The sequence below is a fragment of the Vombatus ursinus genome, unplaced genomic scaffold, assembly GCF_900497805.2.
Source record: "Vombatus ursinus unplaced genomic scaffold, bare-nosed wombat genome assembly UNPS02007612.1, whole genome shotgun sequence".
NCBI lineage: Eukaryota > Metazoa > Chordata > Mammalia > Diprotodontia > Vombatidae > Vombatus > Vombatus ursinus.
In genome coordinates, this window is record NW_020947390.1 from 5146305 (window position 1) to 5160268 (window position 13964).

Consider the following 13964-nt stretch of genomic DNA (forward strand, 5'->3'; position numbering starts at 1 on the left):
GAAGAGGAAAAAATGGCAAGTGGATCACAGTGATTTTGAAAAAGGGAACATACCATCACCACGTCTGCTGTAACCTTCTTACTGGAGACCACTCTTTCCTACATCCTGCCATTTTGTATGACCAGAATATGGAATTAACATAAACCTTATTTCCCATTGCTTCCATTGTTGATTTCTAAACAACCACCTGTTACACTCTGTTTCTCACATGCATTCTTGTCTACTCTATTTTTACAATTTAGCTTTGGTCCCAGATTTTCCATTTGTACTTCTTTTTCAAATGGATGGGTCTAACTGAATATTATAGCAGCAGTTTTGTTTTAAATCATTTTCATTGTTAATGCAATGTATGTTTAGTAAATGTGAGTTGTGTAGGTCTGTGTTCTACGTTAGAACACTCTATAATAATATTTTTTACAGGAAAATTTCTGAGTTTTCTGAGTTTCAAACAGATGTATTAAAGCATTTGCTGGGGCAGCTAGGTGGCACAGTGGATAGAGCACCAGCCCTGAAGTCAGGAGGACCTGAGTTCAAATCTGGCCTAAGACCCAACACTTGACACTTACTAGTTGTGTGACCCTGGGCAAGTCACTTAACCCTAATTGCCAAAAAACAAACAGACAAAAAAAAACAAAAACAAAAAAACCATTTGCAATACTGTCCATTAGAAATATCACCTTTTGGGGGGTTTGTTTTGTTTTTTGTTAAAATGCATTGTTAGTGATGAGTGAACAAAAAAGCATTTAAATCATTTAAATTCAATTTTACCTTGTTTTCTATTCTGAATTCTCTCTTTCTCATACTTTCCCTCTGCCACCCATTGAGAAAGGAAGAAAAACAAAACCCTTTTGAAATATGTATAGTGAAGCAAAACAAATTTCCATATTTGTCATGTCAAGAAAAAATGCTTCAATCTGCTCTCTGAGTCTAATACCTCTTTCTGTGGAGGTGGATAGCATGTTTGATCATAAGTCCTCTGGAACCACAGTTGATTGAATTGTGTTGATCACAGTTCTTGTGTGTTTTAGAGTTATTTGTCTTTACAATTTTGTTGTTGTTGTATAAATTATCTCCTGGTTCTGTTCATTTTACTCTATCATTTCATACAAGGCTTCCCAGTTTTTTCTAATATCATCATTTCTTACAGCACACTAGTATTTTATCTGTTCACACGCCCACCACACACACACACACACACCCCCACCCACCCACACCCATACCCCCACATCCATACCCCATAACTTATTGAGCCGTTCTCTAATTGATAGACACCTCTCACTTTCCAATTCTTTGTCACCACAAAAAGAGCTGCTGATTGCTAAAGAATTTTTAATTAACAATATTTTTGTAGTTATGCATGCTTCTTTCTTTGATCTCTGGGATATATATGCAGTAGTGATGTTGCTGGGTCAAAGGTTATGTACAGTGTAATAGGTTTTGGGGTATAGTTACAAATTGCTTTCCAAAATGACAAGATAAGTTCAAGGCTTCACCAATAGTACATTAATATACCTGTTTTCCCAGAGCATTTGTCATTTTTTTGTCAACTTTACCTATTTGAGGGTGTGAAGTGGTACCTTAGGGTTGTCTTAATGTACATTTCTTTAATTCTTTAATTATTAATTATGTAATTATTTTTTTACCTTAGATTTCTTCCTCAGAAAACTATCTATTCATATCCTTTGAACATTTATGAGTTGGGGGATAGGCCTTATTCTTATAAATTAGAATCCATTTCTCATAGAAATGAGACTTGTGCTTATTACTTTTCTTTCTTGTCTTTTTACTAGGCCTAGTTTTTATTTGGAGGTTTCTCTCAAGTGGTGACCAGGATTATTTCTATTTCTGAGAGATCTGGGCAATTTTATTTTGAGATTTCTTAAAATATGATACGTAGGCTTTTTTTTTTTGGTCATGGTTTTCAGGTAGTCCAATGATTCTTAAATTATCTCTCCTTGATCTGTTTTCCAGGTCAGTTGATTTTATTATCATGTAATTCACATTTTATTCTATTTTTTTTCAGTCTTTGAACTTCAGTACTTCTCAATGACTCATGGAGTCATTAGCTTCTATCTAGTTTTCAAGGAGTTATTTTCTTAGGTAAAGTTATATACCTCTTTTTCCAAGTTGTTAATTCTCTTTTTGCTTTACTCTTTTTACTTTCTTCCATAGTTTTCATTTGGTTTTTCAAATCATTCTTTAGCTTTTTTTTAACTCTTGCTTTACTACAATTCTGTTTAGATTTGTGTCTAAGCAATTCTGTTGTCCAATGCACTAACTAATTATACTTAGGTATAAGGTAGCTAATAATTTGATAAATATGTCATTGATAGGGAGAAGTTTAGAGTCCTTGAAGAAGTTTTATAATTATTTCTTAAGGGATATCCAGTTTGTCATCCTGTTTGATTCCAAGCCCAACTTGTTGACTATTTGCTCTGTCTCTACAAAATATGTGATACTTCTATCACACAGATGGGTAAGCTACATAGGAAATGTATGTAACTGCATGTCTTAATCTGGGCAAAGCACATTCATCATTCACTTAGCTTTTTTATATGATTGATTTACCACAGATTGGTTCTAGGTCTGATTGGTTCTAGGTTCACCTCAAATTGGTTTGAGGAGGATCTTTTGTGTTTGGGGCCTAGTACATACAGTCTTCTGCAAACATTAGCATGTGTCAAACAAGGTTCTATCTCTGTTATATCTTTTAAGAATTCTTAAAAAAAATTTAAGTATGAATTGGAATCGCTTCCTTTGAAAGGATTTTGTAAGTTGGGCATTTGGTTCTACTAAATCAAATGCTTTTTTGGGGGGAGAGGGGGGTCAGTAAATAAATATTGTAGTTCATATTGTCTATGTCTTTCAGTCAGTTGTGTGATAGTAAAGATGTGGTTTTCTGTAGTATATAATTTGTCTTTTCCTTATTCTCACTCTTCAGGATACCCTTGATCTTTGTGTTGATTATTCTCATAAAAATTTTATATAGATGGGCCAGTAGGCATGTATGTTAATAAGTATAGATGTCCTTTGGTAACTTTTTTTAGGGTTAATAGGGTCTGGCTTTTTTTTATATATCTTTAGTATCTTCTCCTTCATATACTTTCTGAATTGATCTCCTATTCCTTTCACACTTACATCAGACCTCTTTTATGGGTAATTAGCCTGATATTATTCTCTTCAGTGGCATCATTTCTGTCTCCTCTGTACACATTTCTGGAGCAGCGAGGTTTGAGTCCAACTGTAGAAGCTCAATTTTCCTCAATGGTAGAAAACATTGTTAAAATAAAAATCTCGTCTAACTTTTTATTTTCCCATTTTTCTTTGATTTATTGTCCTCTTTCCTATTTCATCATTAGGTGCCACTGGGATTATTTGTTTAGTTAGATATCTTGGCAAGCTATCTTCAAACTGGCTTTGTCTTTGATTACTTCTCTGTTATAAGAATAATAATGCTGATAATGAAAATGATAATAATAATAGTTAGCATTTTTATAGCTCTTTAAAGTTTGCAAGACATTTTACATATGTTATCTCATTTGACCTTCACCACAATCTCTGAGGAAATGCTATTTTTGGATGAGGAAACTGAGGATGAGAAAGATTAAGCGACTTGTCCAGGTTCACACAACTTTTAAGGGTTATTGGCAGGATTTTAACTCAGATCTTCCTGACTCTAGTCAAGTCTAGCATTTTTTTGTGATTCTGCTCATAGCCTTCTAAGTAGGCCCTCCATTCCCGTAAGGTTTTTACCAAAGAGTTTATGTTCTAAACCAATATTACCCTTTCTTTCCAAATCTCTTAACTTGTCAAGTAAGCTGACTTACATACTGTCTAGGTTCTTTTGGTCGGTCTCCTCATTATGGAGATGTGGAGATTGATTTGTGTCAGGTAAACTTCAGCATAAAATTATTTAAATTGGGTTCTGTCTCATTTTCCTTCCATATCTCATTTTTCATTATCTACTTGGAATACTTTTAATTATATGCCATATCTTTTCCTCATTCTTCTAGCTTTTGATCTTTGCTTAGTTAGTGGCAAAACTACACAAACTCCTATACATACCATTGATGAGCCATGACCTGTCTGATTTCACTTTTTTATTATCTTTTTTATGGTTATTAATCTGGACTCACCACATCTAGTGAGTATAGATGTAATCCAGTCTGATTCTTGTCTCAAAGTAAGTATTCATGGTGTATGGACATAAGGTTTCTGTGTAGTCTGAAAGACTTTTATTTCTTTTACTTCTTATGACTGATACGTTTTTCCAACCTTTTGTCCACCTTCTTCCTACTCTCCTTTATCATCATTTACATTGAAATCTCTGAATATTAAAATATTTTGTATTTGCTCCAGTTCCTGTGGTAGACAGTCTCCTTCTGCAAATGCTGTTTGGCAAGTGTTTTGCTAGATAAAATCTTACAGAGTGATTTGGGGCTTGAGAGTTTAAATAACTTTCCCAACATCACAAAATATGTGTTAGAAATAGAACTTGAATAGCTCTTCCTGACTTTGAAGGCAGGTGTACTGCCTCTCAAAGTATATGCTGATGTTGATTTAATTTAGAGTTTTATTGAGTTCTTTGTAAAATACTTCTGCCTTTTTATGTTCTATAGTATTGGCATATAGGTTATGATTATGTTGATGGTGGTCTTTTTGCAAATGCTTATTATGAGCACTGCAACATGAGGTGACCAAATATTCCATGAAATGATGTTTCTGGTAGGCTTGAGATGTGTGATAAAACTCTGACAACTCCTTCATTTGCTTATATAAGGAGAATATATTAGCCAGTCTTCCATTTAGTTGCAACTTTATTATATATTCTTTTTTTTAGTAGCAAAAATGTCAAGATTGATAAAATTCAGTTTTTCAAGTATAGTTCCTCAGTGGTCACTGGACAAGGATCTCAGATTCAGAGTATCAACAGCTAAGTCAGAGTCTAAAAACTGTGATTCTTAATTCCCCTTTCCATCTGTTCTTATCACTGTAGAAGCAGAAAGGTGCCACATAGAAGTGTAGGCTATTTTGTATTTTACTTTGTCTCATAGTTTGCTGTGGCTCAAGAATTTATTACCAAGTGTCTAGCTTACTGGTGATAGTTTTTTGTTTTTTTTTTTTTTTTTTGGCTAGGCAATGGGATTAAGTGACATACCCAGGGTCACAGAGTTAGTGCATGTTATGTTTCTGAGGCCCAATTTTGAACTCAGGTCCTCCTGAGTCCAGGGCCAGTGCTCTATCCACTGATGGATCCTCTCTATCCATTTATCTGAACTAAGTACTCAGAAGGCAGACTCAAGTCTGTTGCTAAAATTGTAATCAAAGTCTTTCCAGCATAACAGAACCTGCCAGAGCTTGTGTTCCACTAGCATAGCTTTGTGATTTGAGGGTTAACTCCATTAATGGAGAGGGATCAGGAAAAATGAAAATATAGCTCTTTGAATGAACCTGAATTCTACTTGAGGTAATATACATGTAGACCAGTAAGCATATTCATAATTTTATTAGTCAGTATAAAAAGACTATCAGCTATGGGGACCAGTAATAGATGTCTTGAGCAGGTGACATAAGAGCTGAGCCTTGAAGGAGGCCATGGTTTCTAAGAAGTAGAGGTAAGGAGGAAATGTTTTATAGGTACATAGACTGTTCGATTCAAAACTGTGGGAGCAGGAGACAAATTGGCGAGTTTAGAGAATAGCAAGTTGTTGCGTTTGACTGATTACAGAATATGTGAAGGAGAACAATCTAAACTAAATGTGAAAAGATACATTAGGGCTAGTTTTTGAAAGACTTTAAGTGGCCAGATCAGGGAATTTTTAGTTTTTTAATTTTTTTTTATTCTAGAGGCAATAATGAAACACTGAAGTTTCTTGAACAGTCAAGTGATATGTTAAAACTTATATTTTGAGATGCTTATTTTGGCAACTATGTAGAAGATGAACTGCTTGGGGGCAGAGACTGAAAACCAGGAGTCCAGGTAGAAGACTGGTGATGAAGGCCTGAATTAGGGGGTGGCTGTATGAAGTGAGAGCAAGAGTTCAACATGAGAGGTGTTGATTCTACTTATGAAACAATATTTGACGGCTAATTGAATGGTGAGGTGGTGAGGAGAAGTCAGTAAAGGATCAAAGAGTGTTTTTATGTGACATAAGGAGAGATTAGGGAAGAGATTTGTTTAAGCTAACTAGTTTCCTTTTTTATTGCAAATACTGAACATTGTTTCACTTTTAAAATTATCAGTATGATTTCCTTGCCTCTAGCTCCTATCATCTTCAGTCTGCCCTCCAAAGTTGCCAAGTTAATATCCCCAAAGCATCGGTTTTACCATATTTACTCTTCTGTTCAGGAAACTCTGATGGCTCTTTCTTACCTTTAGGATTAAATGCAGATTCCTGTGTTTGCCACTGAAATTTCTCAAGTGGACTTTTTTGGATTATTGCGCATTGTTGTTCTCTTCCTTCCTTCCTTCCCTCTGATTTCCAAACAAGCTGTTGCAGTTGTTCCTTTTATATAGCATTAAGTTTCCTGAAGGTATGGAATATTGTGTTCCCAGTGTCCAGCACCATGTCTGGCACTTAATAAATGTTGAATGAGTGAATGACTATATAGTCTGTCATATTCATTAGTATTTCATTATACACTGCTTAATTATTTTTATTTTCCTTTTATGGTATAACAGGGTTGGACTAAATTTTATGAGTTTTCGTTGTCGGACCTTCGAGCTGGGTACAATATTATTGACAGACTTTTTGATGGTGAGTGCTGAAAGTTCATAATTTTTTTCTCAAGAATGCATATCTTTTTAAAATTTTTTTTTATTTTTAGGCAATTGGGGTTAAGTGACTTGCCCAGGGTCACACAGCTAGTAAGTGTCAAGTGTTTGGTCTGAGGCCAGATTTGAACTCAGGTCCTCCTGACTTTGGAGCCGGTGCTCTATCCACTGCGCCACCTAGCTGCCCCTGCATATCTTTTTAAAAGGCTATATTAAATGTCTGTGTTCCCTTCCTCAAGATATCTGTCCTTAAGCTCTTCTTCCAAATAATTTATGGGGAAATAGCTCAATGTGGTAGAGAAACTTCTAGATTTGGAACCGGAGGACCTGGGTTCAAATCTGTATTTTATTACTACTTATATGACTTTGTACACGTCATTTAATCTCTTTTAATATTCCAGTTTCCTTGTTGTTAAGAATGAAGTGGTGAAACTAGATGATATCTGAAGTCTATCTGACTCTAAAGTTATATGATCTTGCTTGATCTCTGATCCTTGGATCAGGCTTTCTAGACTATATTGGTCTCCCCCACTTAGCCTCCTCTATGGAATTTGGGACTTAACTGTGTCAATTTATAGATGATGAGAGCTTGCAAGGCCATGATATCTTAATTTGAGCCTTCATACACAGCCAGGCTCCTTAGAAAAAATTGTGGGGATACCTTTCCAGACAGTCAGGCAGCGTAGCAGGAGTTAGTCACTAGGTATAAGCAAATATTCATGCTAAAAGTTGACTTGATAGCTGGTCTAAAGCATGTGTTACTTTTACCACATGAAGAGGTACACTTTATGTGAGTAAGAGGTTAAAATTTGACATCCAAGGCAGAGATTAGGACATGCTTGAGGGGTTACTTATTTCAATTTTGTAATAATAATTTTAAAAACACTTGAGCTATGAATTCTGTGAGGACATATAATAATGACTTTATTCATTAGTCTTTTTAATGTCTTTTTAAGATACTCATTATCACCACCTAATTCGATGCCTAGAATACCTATGGGAAGTAAGTAAAGCAGTTATTAATATATCTGTTTAGCAGCTGAGGAACTAAAACATAGGAACATTAAGTGACTTGCCCAAGACAACTCAAAGAATTAGTACTGGAGCCATGACTCCTGATTACTGTACATTACTCCTGAACCATATCATTGAATTGAAATAAATAAGAACCCATTCTGTTAAAATAATGCTGAGATTCAGATAGTGAAAACCTACATGTTCATTTAGTCAGGAAATGTTCCTTTGTGTCAAGGAAATGCATAGCTCTTGAATAAAATGCTTAAATAACAACAAAATAGAATAAAAGCCAAGCTGTCATATTTGAATTTCACCATGCATGAGTAAAATAAAATCCTATCTTTAGAAAAGGAGATGAAGACACAAGAGTAAAAGATATTTATTCTGAAGTCAGATTTGCAAGGAATATCTTATATCCAGTCTTTCTAGGAGTATGATACTATCATATTTAAAGCTACAATTATTCTTTTCTTTTCAACTAAGTTAATAGTGATTTATCATTTAACAAACTTCAAAGTGCATTTAGAAATATGAGTATTGATTTAGAAAAGTCATTGGCAAATCCCATTTTGGAATTTAATCCTACTTTGGAGCCACTGTTGTCAATGCTACAAAGAGCAAGTGACTAGTGAGAAAATTGCTGGACACCTTTTATAATTCCCTCGAGGTCTATTTTTACTTGTTCTGGGAATGAAATTACAGGAAGCACTTTCGTTTATTCATGAAGCTACCAAAATATACTGATGCAAATCTTAGAGATTGCTTCTAGGTCTTTTTGTAATCAGACACTACAATAGAAATGCTAAGAGTAAAATAAATTCTGGATTATTTTTATATTAATTGCTTTCATCATTTTTTCAGCTTCCTGCTACTTCCCAGCACAATCATTAGTTTTTTCACTCTGGTATGAAGGTAGCATCTGCTGAAGGAACATAAATATTTTTATTTTAACTATATTAAATTTAAAAAATTAACTATAAATGGTAGTCATATAATATGTTGCAAAGCCAAGTGAACTTTTAAAAGTGCACACTGTATTGTCTCCCTCCTGCTTCATTTCTATAGGTAATAGTTATACTACCATATAGAAATATGAATCTTGGTAAAGTGAAGAGGCCATTTTTTTTTTTTTAGTAGAGGACTCTTTGTATCTTATTCACCTTGTATTCCAGTAGCCATAGCATACTACTTTTATTTCCAGGAGATATTTCATAGAATTTGCTTATAACCATTCTTAGACTTTCATTTTAAGAAAGAAAGAAATTTTAACTGAATGCCTGTAGCAGTAGTAATGTTTTTAGAAACAACGTTAATTAAAATGTATGTTCTGTGTATTTTTCATTTGACAGGTAACAAAGATGTTCGATGGGAATTTGTACATGGCTTGCTTGAAAATGCTATTTATGGAGGCCGTATAGATAACTTTTTTGATCTCAGAGTCCTTCGATCTTATTTGGAACAGTTTTTTAATTCTACAGTGATTAATGGATCAGGCCAGAGGCATAAGAAAAGCATTTTTCCATATTCTATTTCTCTACCTAATTCCTGTAGCATTTTGGTACGTAAAAATATTTCTTTATCATCTTATCATCATAATACATATACATATGTATATATGTATATAAATTTTATTTACCATTTTATTTATTTATTTATTTATTCACAGATTTTATTTATTATTTTTAAATGTTCATTCCCTACAAGAGCAAAACTTACATTAATCTATTATGTTACTTATTTCACTCATAGTAAAAAAAAACAGCTAGTTTTCCCAACCCCACCCACAGTGTTCTGACATTTAACATTTTTGTTGATAACGATGATAGTGACAATAATGACAATAATTATTAGGACAGACAACTAAATCCTTGGAAGAATGAAATTTTTACTTGTTGGAAGAATAAGAATTATCTTCATTCATTATATATGTATTTTAGTGCCCAGCACAGTGCCATAATAATTATTTAATAAATGCTTTATCATATTTGCCCTGAGTCACACAAGCCATAATCATCAGAAGTGGAACCCAACTCCTCTAATTCCAAAGCTCTTTTCATTGTATGCACTGTTAAGAACTACATGTAAAAATGCTCAAGTTCTTTGTGTTCAGAAGTTCCTGGCAGTTTTCCTGTGTTATTTCTTACATTATATATTGATCAGGTTTTTTTTTTTTTTTTTGACTTGTCATATTCTTCTGGGAGACCTATAATCCTTAAGTTTTTTTTTCTATGCATCCTGTTTTTGAGACCAATATGTTTTGCTTGCATGGAGATATTTTCTTTTAACATAGTTGCTTCCTGCTTCTCTTCTTTTAGGATTCACTCTCAAAAATTTGCATTCTCAATCAGTTATTTTCTCTTTTGTTTCATCAGTGAGACTTGCCACTGTGAATTCAAGTTTTCCTATTCTGCCAATTATTTCTGCTGTGCAGGCCATAAATTCTTCTTTCACAATTCTCATTTCTCTCTTAGACCCTTCAGGAACATTCTGCTGTGGTTTCATGCTCTTGGGAATCTACAAGTTTCTCTGTTTCAGTGGGTAATAGTTTATTTTCCTTTGCCTTGAAATGCTTATTTCATAGATGTCTGGACTATTTGAGCTGATCTGGAGGTCATATTCCCTTCTCTTATTAATATCTTTCCAATTGATTTATCTGGTTATACTCCAAGTCTTTAAATTTTCTTCCTCCTGAGATCTTTGGTATTTTCAGTATTTTCCCTTTATATTTCCTCCCATTGCTCACTTTCTAACTTTCCTCTTTGATTGTGATTTCCTTATTGTCTGAACCTCAGAACTGTCTCAGCTTTCTCCCATGCTGGACAATTCATATTTCACCATCCTCATTCTCTACCCCAATTGACTTCTGGTGGAATAGAACTGGGCTCAGCTGGATATTGCGCTCTTTCCCTCAGACTTAGTGGAGTGAAACATAGCCACACACATGTCCTGACCCAGTTCACTCTGTTCCTCAGCTCTCTGTCTGAGCTTTTGCTTCTATCCCAGCAAGAGCGAAATTCTGTCTTTTGGTTTTCCATAGCACTTGGGTGAGTGTGTGGTGGGGAGGAGCCAGGGAGATAATTCTGTGCAGCTAGGTCTTAGATTGGATAGAGCACTGGACCTGGAATTAGGAAAACCTAAGTTCAAATACAGCCTCAGAAACTTATTGGCTGTGTGACTCCTGGGCAGTTATGTAACCTCTATTTACCCCAGTTTTCTCAGCTGGAAAATGTAAATAATAATAGGACCTACCCAATACCAGCCAATGTGCTAAGCACTTTACAAATATTATCTCAGTTGATCTTTACAACAACCTTGGGAGGTAGGTCCTATATAAATGTCAATTAGTATTTATCATGTATTATTTTTATCATTATTATTATTCTGTTTTAAGTTTATGGATGGTCTTCTATATCTCTGCCTGAGTGGTGGTAGGCAGTAGGGGAAGGATGAGTAAGCATGGTAGGGATTAATTTTCTTTGCTGTTAGTTCATCAAGTCTTTACCTCATTAGAATTCTTGGTATCCTAGATCAAGGAGAAAGCTGAAATTGCTGTGACCCTTGCACATATTTCTGTTTTGGACAGGTTTTAGGAATGATGAGGACTAGAAAAAAAATGGCTAGTCCATCATCTTGTAGAAGTTGCTCATATTTCCTAATCTGAGAAATGTAAAGTAAGAAAAACTTAAGGTATCACATTTCATTTAATAGAATATCAAAATATATTTAAAATTGATAAAAAAATCTTATATTGATAAAGAAATGCTAATACATCATTGGTAGAATTATTGGTTGATACAAACATTTTGGAGGGTCAAAATGCAAATGTAATATAAAATGCAAATAAAGCTGATTTTCTTAATTGCTGCTTTAGTAGTAGTAGAAAGAAATTAAAAATATATATATATATATATGTATATATTCCAGAATTAGGGAATAGCTGAAAAAATTATAGTATTCAAGGAAATAAGTGCCTAATCATTATCGAGCAGAAGTATACAAAGAAGAGTAGAAAAACTTATATTAGGTGATGCTGAGTGAAATCATGAGAATGAGAATTATAATAAGACTCACTACAATTTTTTTTCTCAGACAAGAAAAGAAAGAAGGAAAATGGGCCTAAAGAAGTTTAACCTTGTATGGACCTAGGAGACACAGAACAAAAACATTTTCTTTGCTTTTTTGTTGTTTGTTAATTTGTTCTATTCTTCTTTATTAAAACCTGAGTTTGGATTAAGATTTTACCTCTTGATTAATTTGTTAATTCCAACATTTGTTTTATTATTTATAACAAATCGATAAAGTTGTTAGACTATTCTTTTTTTTCAATCAACCAAAAACTCTTTTCTTTTTTTCCCAACTCCTCCCACTCCAGTTTAAAAAAAATGACAAAACTCTTGTCGCAATTAATTGTAGTCACGCAGAACAAATTCCCACACTGGTCATGTCCCAAAAATAAATGTTTTATTTGCATGCTGATTCCATCACCTCTCTTTAAGAAGCTTGGTAGTATGCTTCATCATTGGTCTGTGATCATAGTTGGTTATTGTGTAGATGAAAGTTCTTTAGTTTTTCAAAGTAGTCCATCTTTACAATAGTATTATTGTGGTTATGAATTATTTTCCTAGTTCTGTTCATTTCACTCTTTATCAATTCATATAATTTCCCCTAGTTTTCTCTGCAACCACTCCTTCCATCATTTCTTACTGCACAATAGTGTTGTATTAATTCAGATACCATACTTTATTCAGCTAGTCCCCAGTTGATGGGCACCCTCCAACTCTCCAGTTCTTTGCTGCTACCAAAAGAACCATGTATCTTTGTCATAGGGTCTTTTTCCTCTTCCTTTGATTTCTTTGTGTTACAGACCTAGTGGTGGTTTTGCTGTTCTAATAATTATGCACAGATTATTAATGTTTGGGCATAGTTCCAAATTGCTTTCCAGAATAGCTGGATGAGTTCATAGCCCCACCAACTATGCTGGATTTCCGTTGATGATTTTTTTTCACTGATTTAACTAGGTTTAAGAGCAGACTTTATTGAAGATGTCCTTATCTATTTTTATGCTTAGGACTTTCGTGCTGTTATTGAAAAGCTACCAGAAGATGATAAACCTAGTTTTTTTGGTCTGCCTGCAAATATTGCTCGTTCTTCTCAACGTATGATTAGTTCTCAGGTAAGCCTTTCACATTTGCCTTGTTCTTAAAAAAAAAGATGATTATCATTAGTCTGAGAAACTAGACACAGCTAATAACTACTTTAATAATTCTGTGGATCTGTAATCTCTTTAAGATGGGTAGTCATTCCAATAGTACAGATTAAAACCCATCCAAACCTTCATCCTGGGCAACTTTTGGCCATGTTTTCCCAGAAATCCTCCACAAGATTTTCCACCATTGTGGTTATTTTCCTTCTCCAGAGTGCTTGATGTATGTACCACTTGGGCTTTCTCTTGGTTAAATTTCACTTATGTGTATCAGTTACCTGACTGATACACATCCTTTTCTAGCTCCTTCAATGAATCTTCATATGGCATAAACTAAAAACAATTCACTATCATGGTTGCCTTCCTCTGATTCTCTCCAGATTATAAGTATCCTTCCAAAAATATGGCATTCACAACATAATACTCTGGAAGTGGTCTGACCAAGGAAAAATATAGAAAGACTATCACCTCCTTATTCCTAGGAGATATTCAGTTTTTAATGTAATCTGAAATTGCATTATCTTTTTTTTATCTGTCATATTAAATGTTGACTCATACAATGTTGTCTCATAAATGTTGACTCAGTAGCAAAACATTTTAACATTATCTAAGTAGATATCGTACTCTAAATACCTTATGTAGATATTTTATTTTCATAATGTCATGTGGGTAAAATAGATATAAACCTAGTTTAAAAAATCCTCATTGAATTTACCTATTAACACTCCAGGGGAAAATGAGTTTTCAACAATAAAGAAAAATGTTTCTCTTGAAAACTTGTATTACCTAGAGTCTGTATCATTAGTGCCAAGTCATTAGTGTACTAAATAGCAGTATTCACAGGCCTGTTTTCAATTAAGAGCTACTCTAGAAATTTTATGATTCTGCATATGAAAGATTCTCACTCTTCTTGACAATATTTCTGCAACTGAGAGGCATTTCTGGTGGATTTATATTTCTGCAGAATTA

At 34.0% G+C, this 13964-nt stretch overlaps 1 protein-coding gene across 3 annotated transcripts in view; it reads left to right on the plus strand.

Moving 5' to 3' along the window:
* Positions 1 to 13964, plus strand: part of DYNC2H1 (dynein cytoplasmic 2 heavy chain 1) — a 363910-nt gene that overhangs the window by 238125 nt on the left and 111821 nt on the right. For all 3 annotated transcript variants that reach the window (XM_027849539.1, XM_027849541.1, XM_027849540.1), the window contains exons 80-82: positions 6683 to 6758; positions 9142 to 9350; positions 12861 to 12965. In XM_027849539.1, the coding sequence (XP_027705340.1) occupies positions 6683 to 6758; positions 9142 to 9350; positions 12861 to 12965 (390 nt within the window). The remainder of the gene's footprint in view (positions 1 to 6682; positions 6759 to 9141; positions 9351 to 12860; positions 12966 to 13964) is intronic.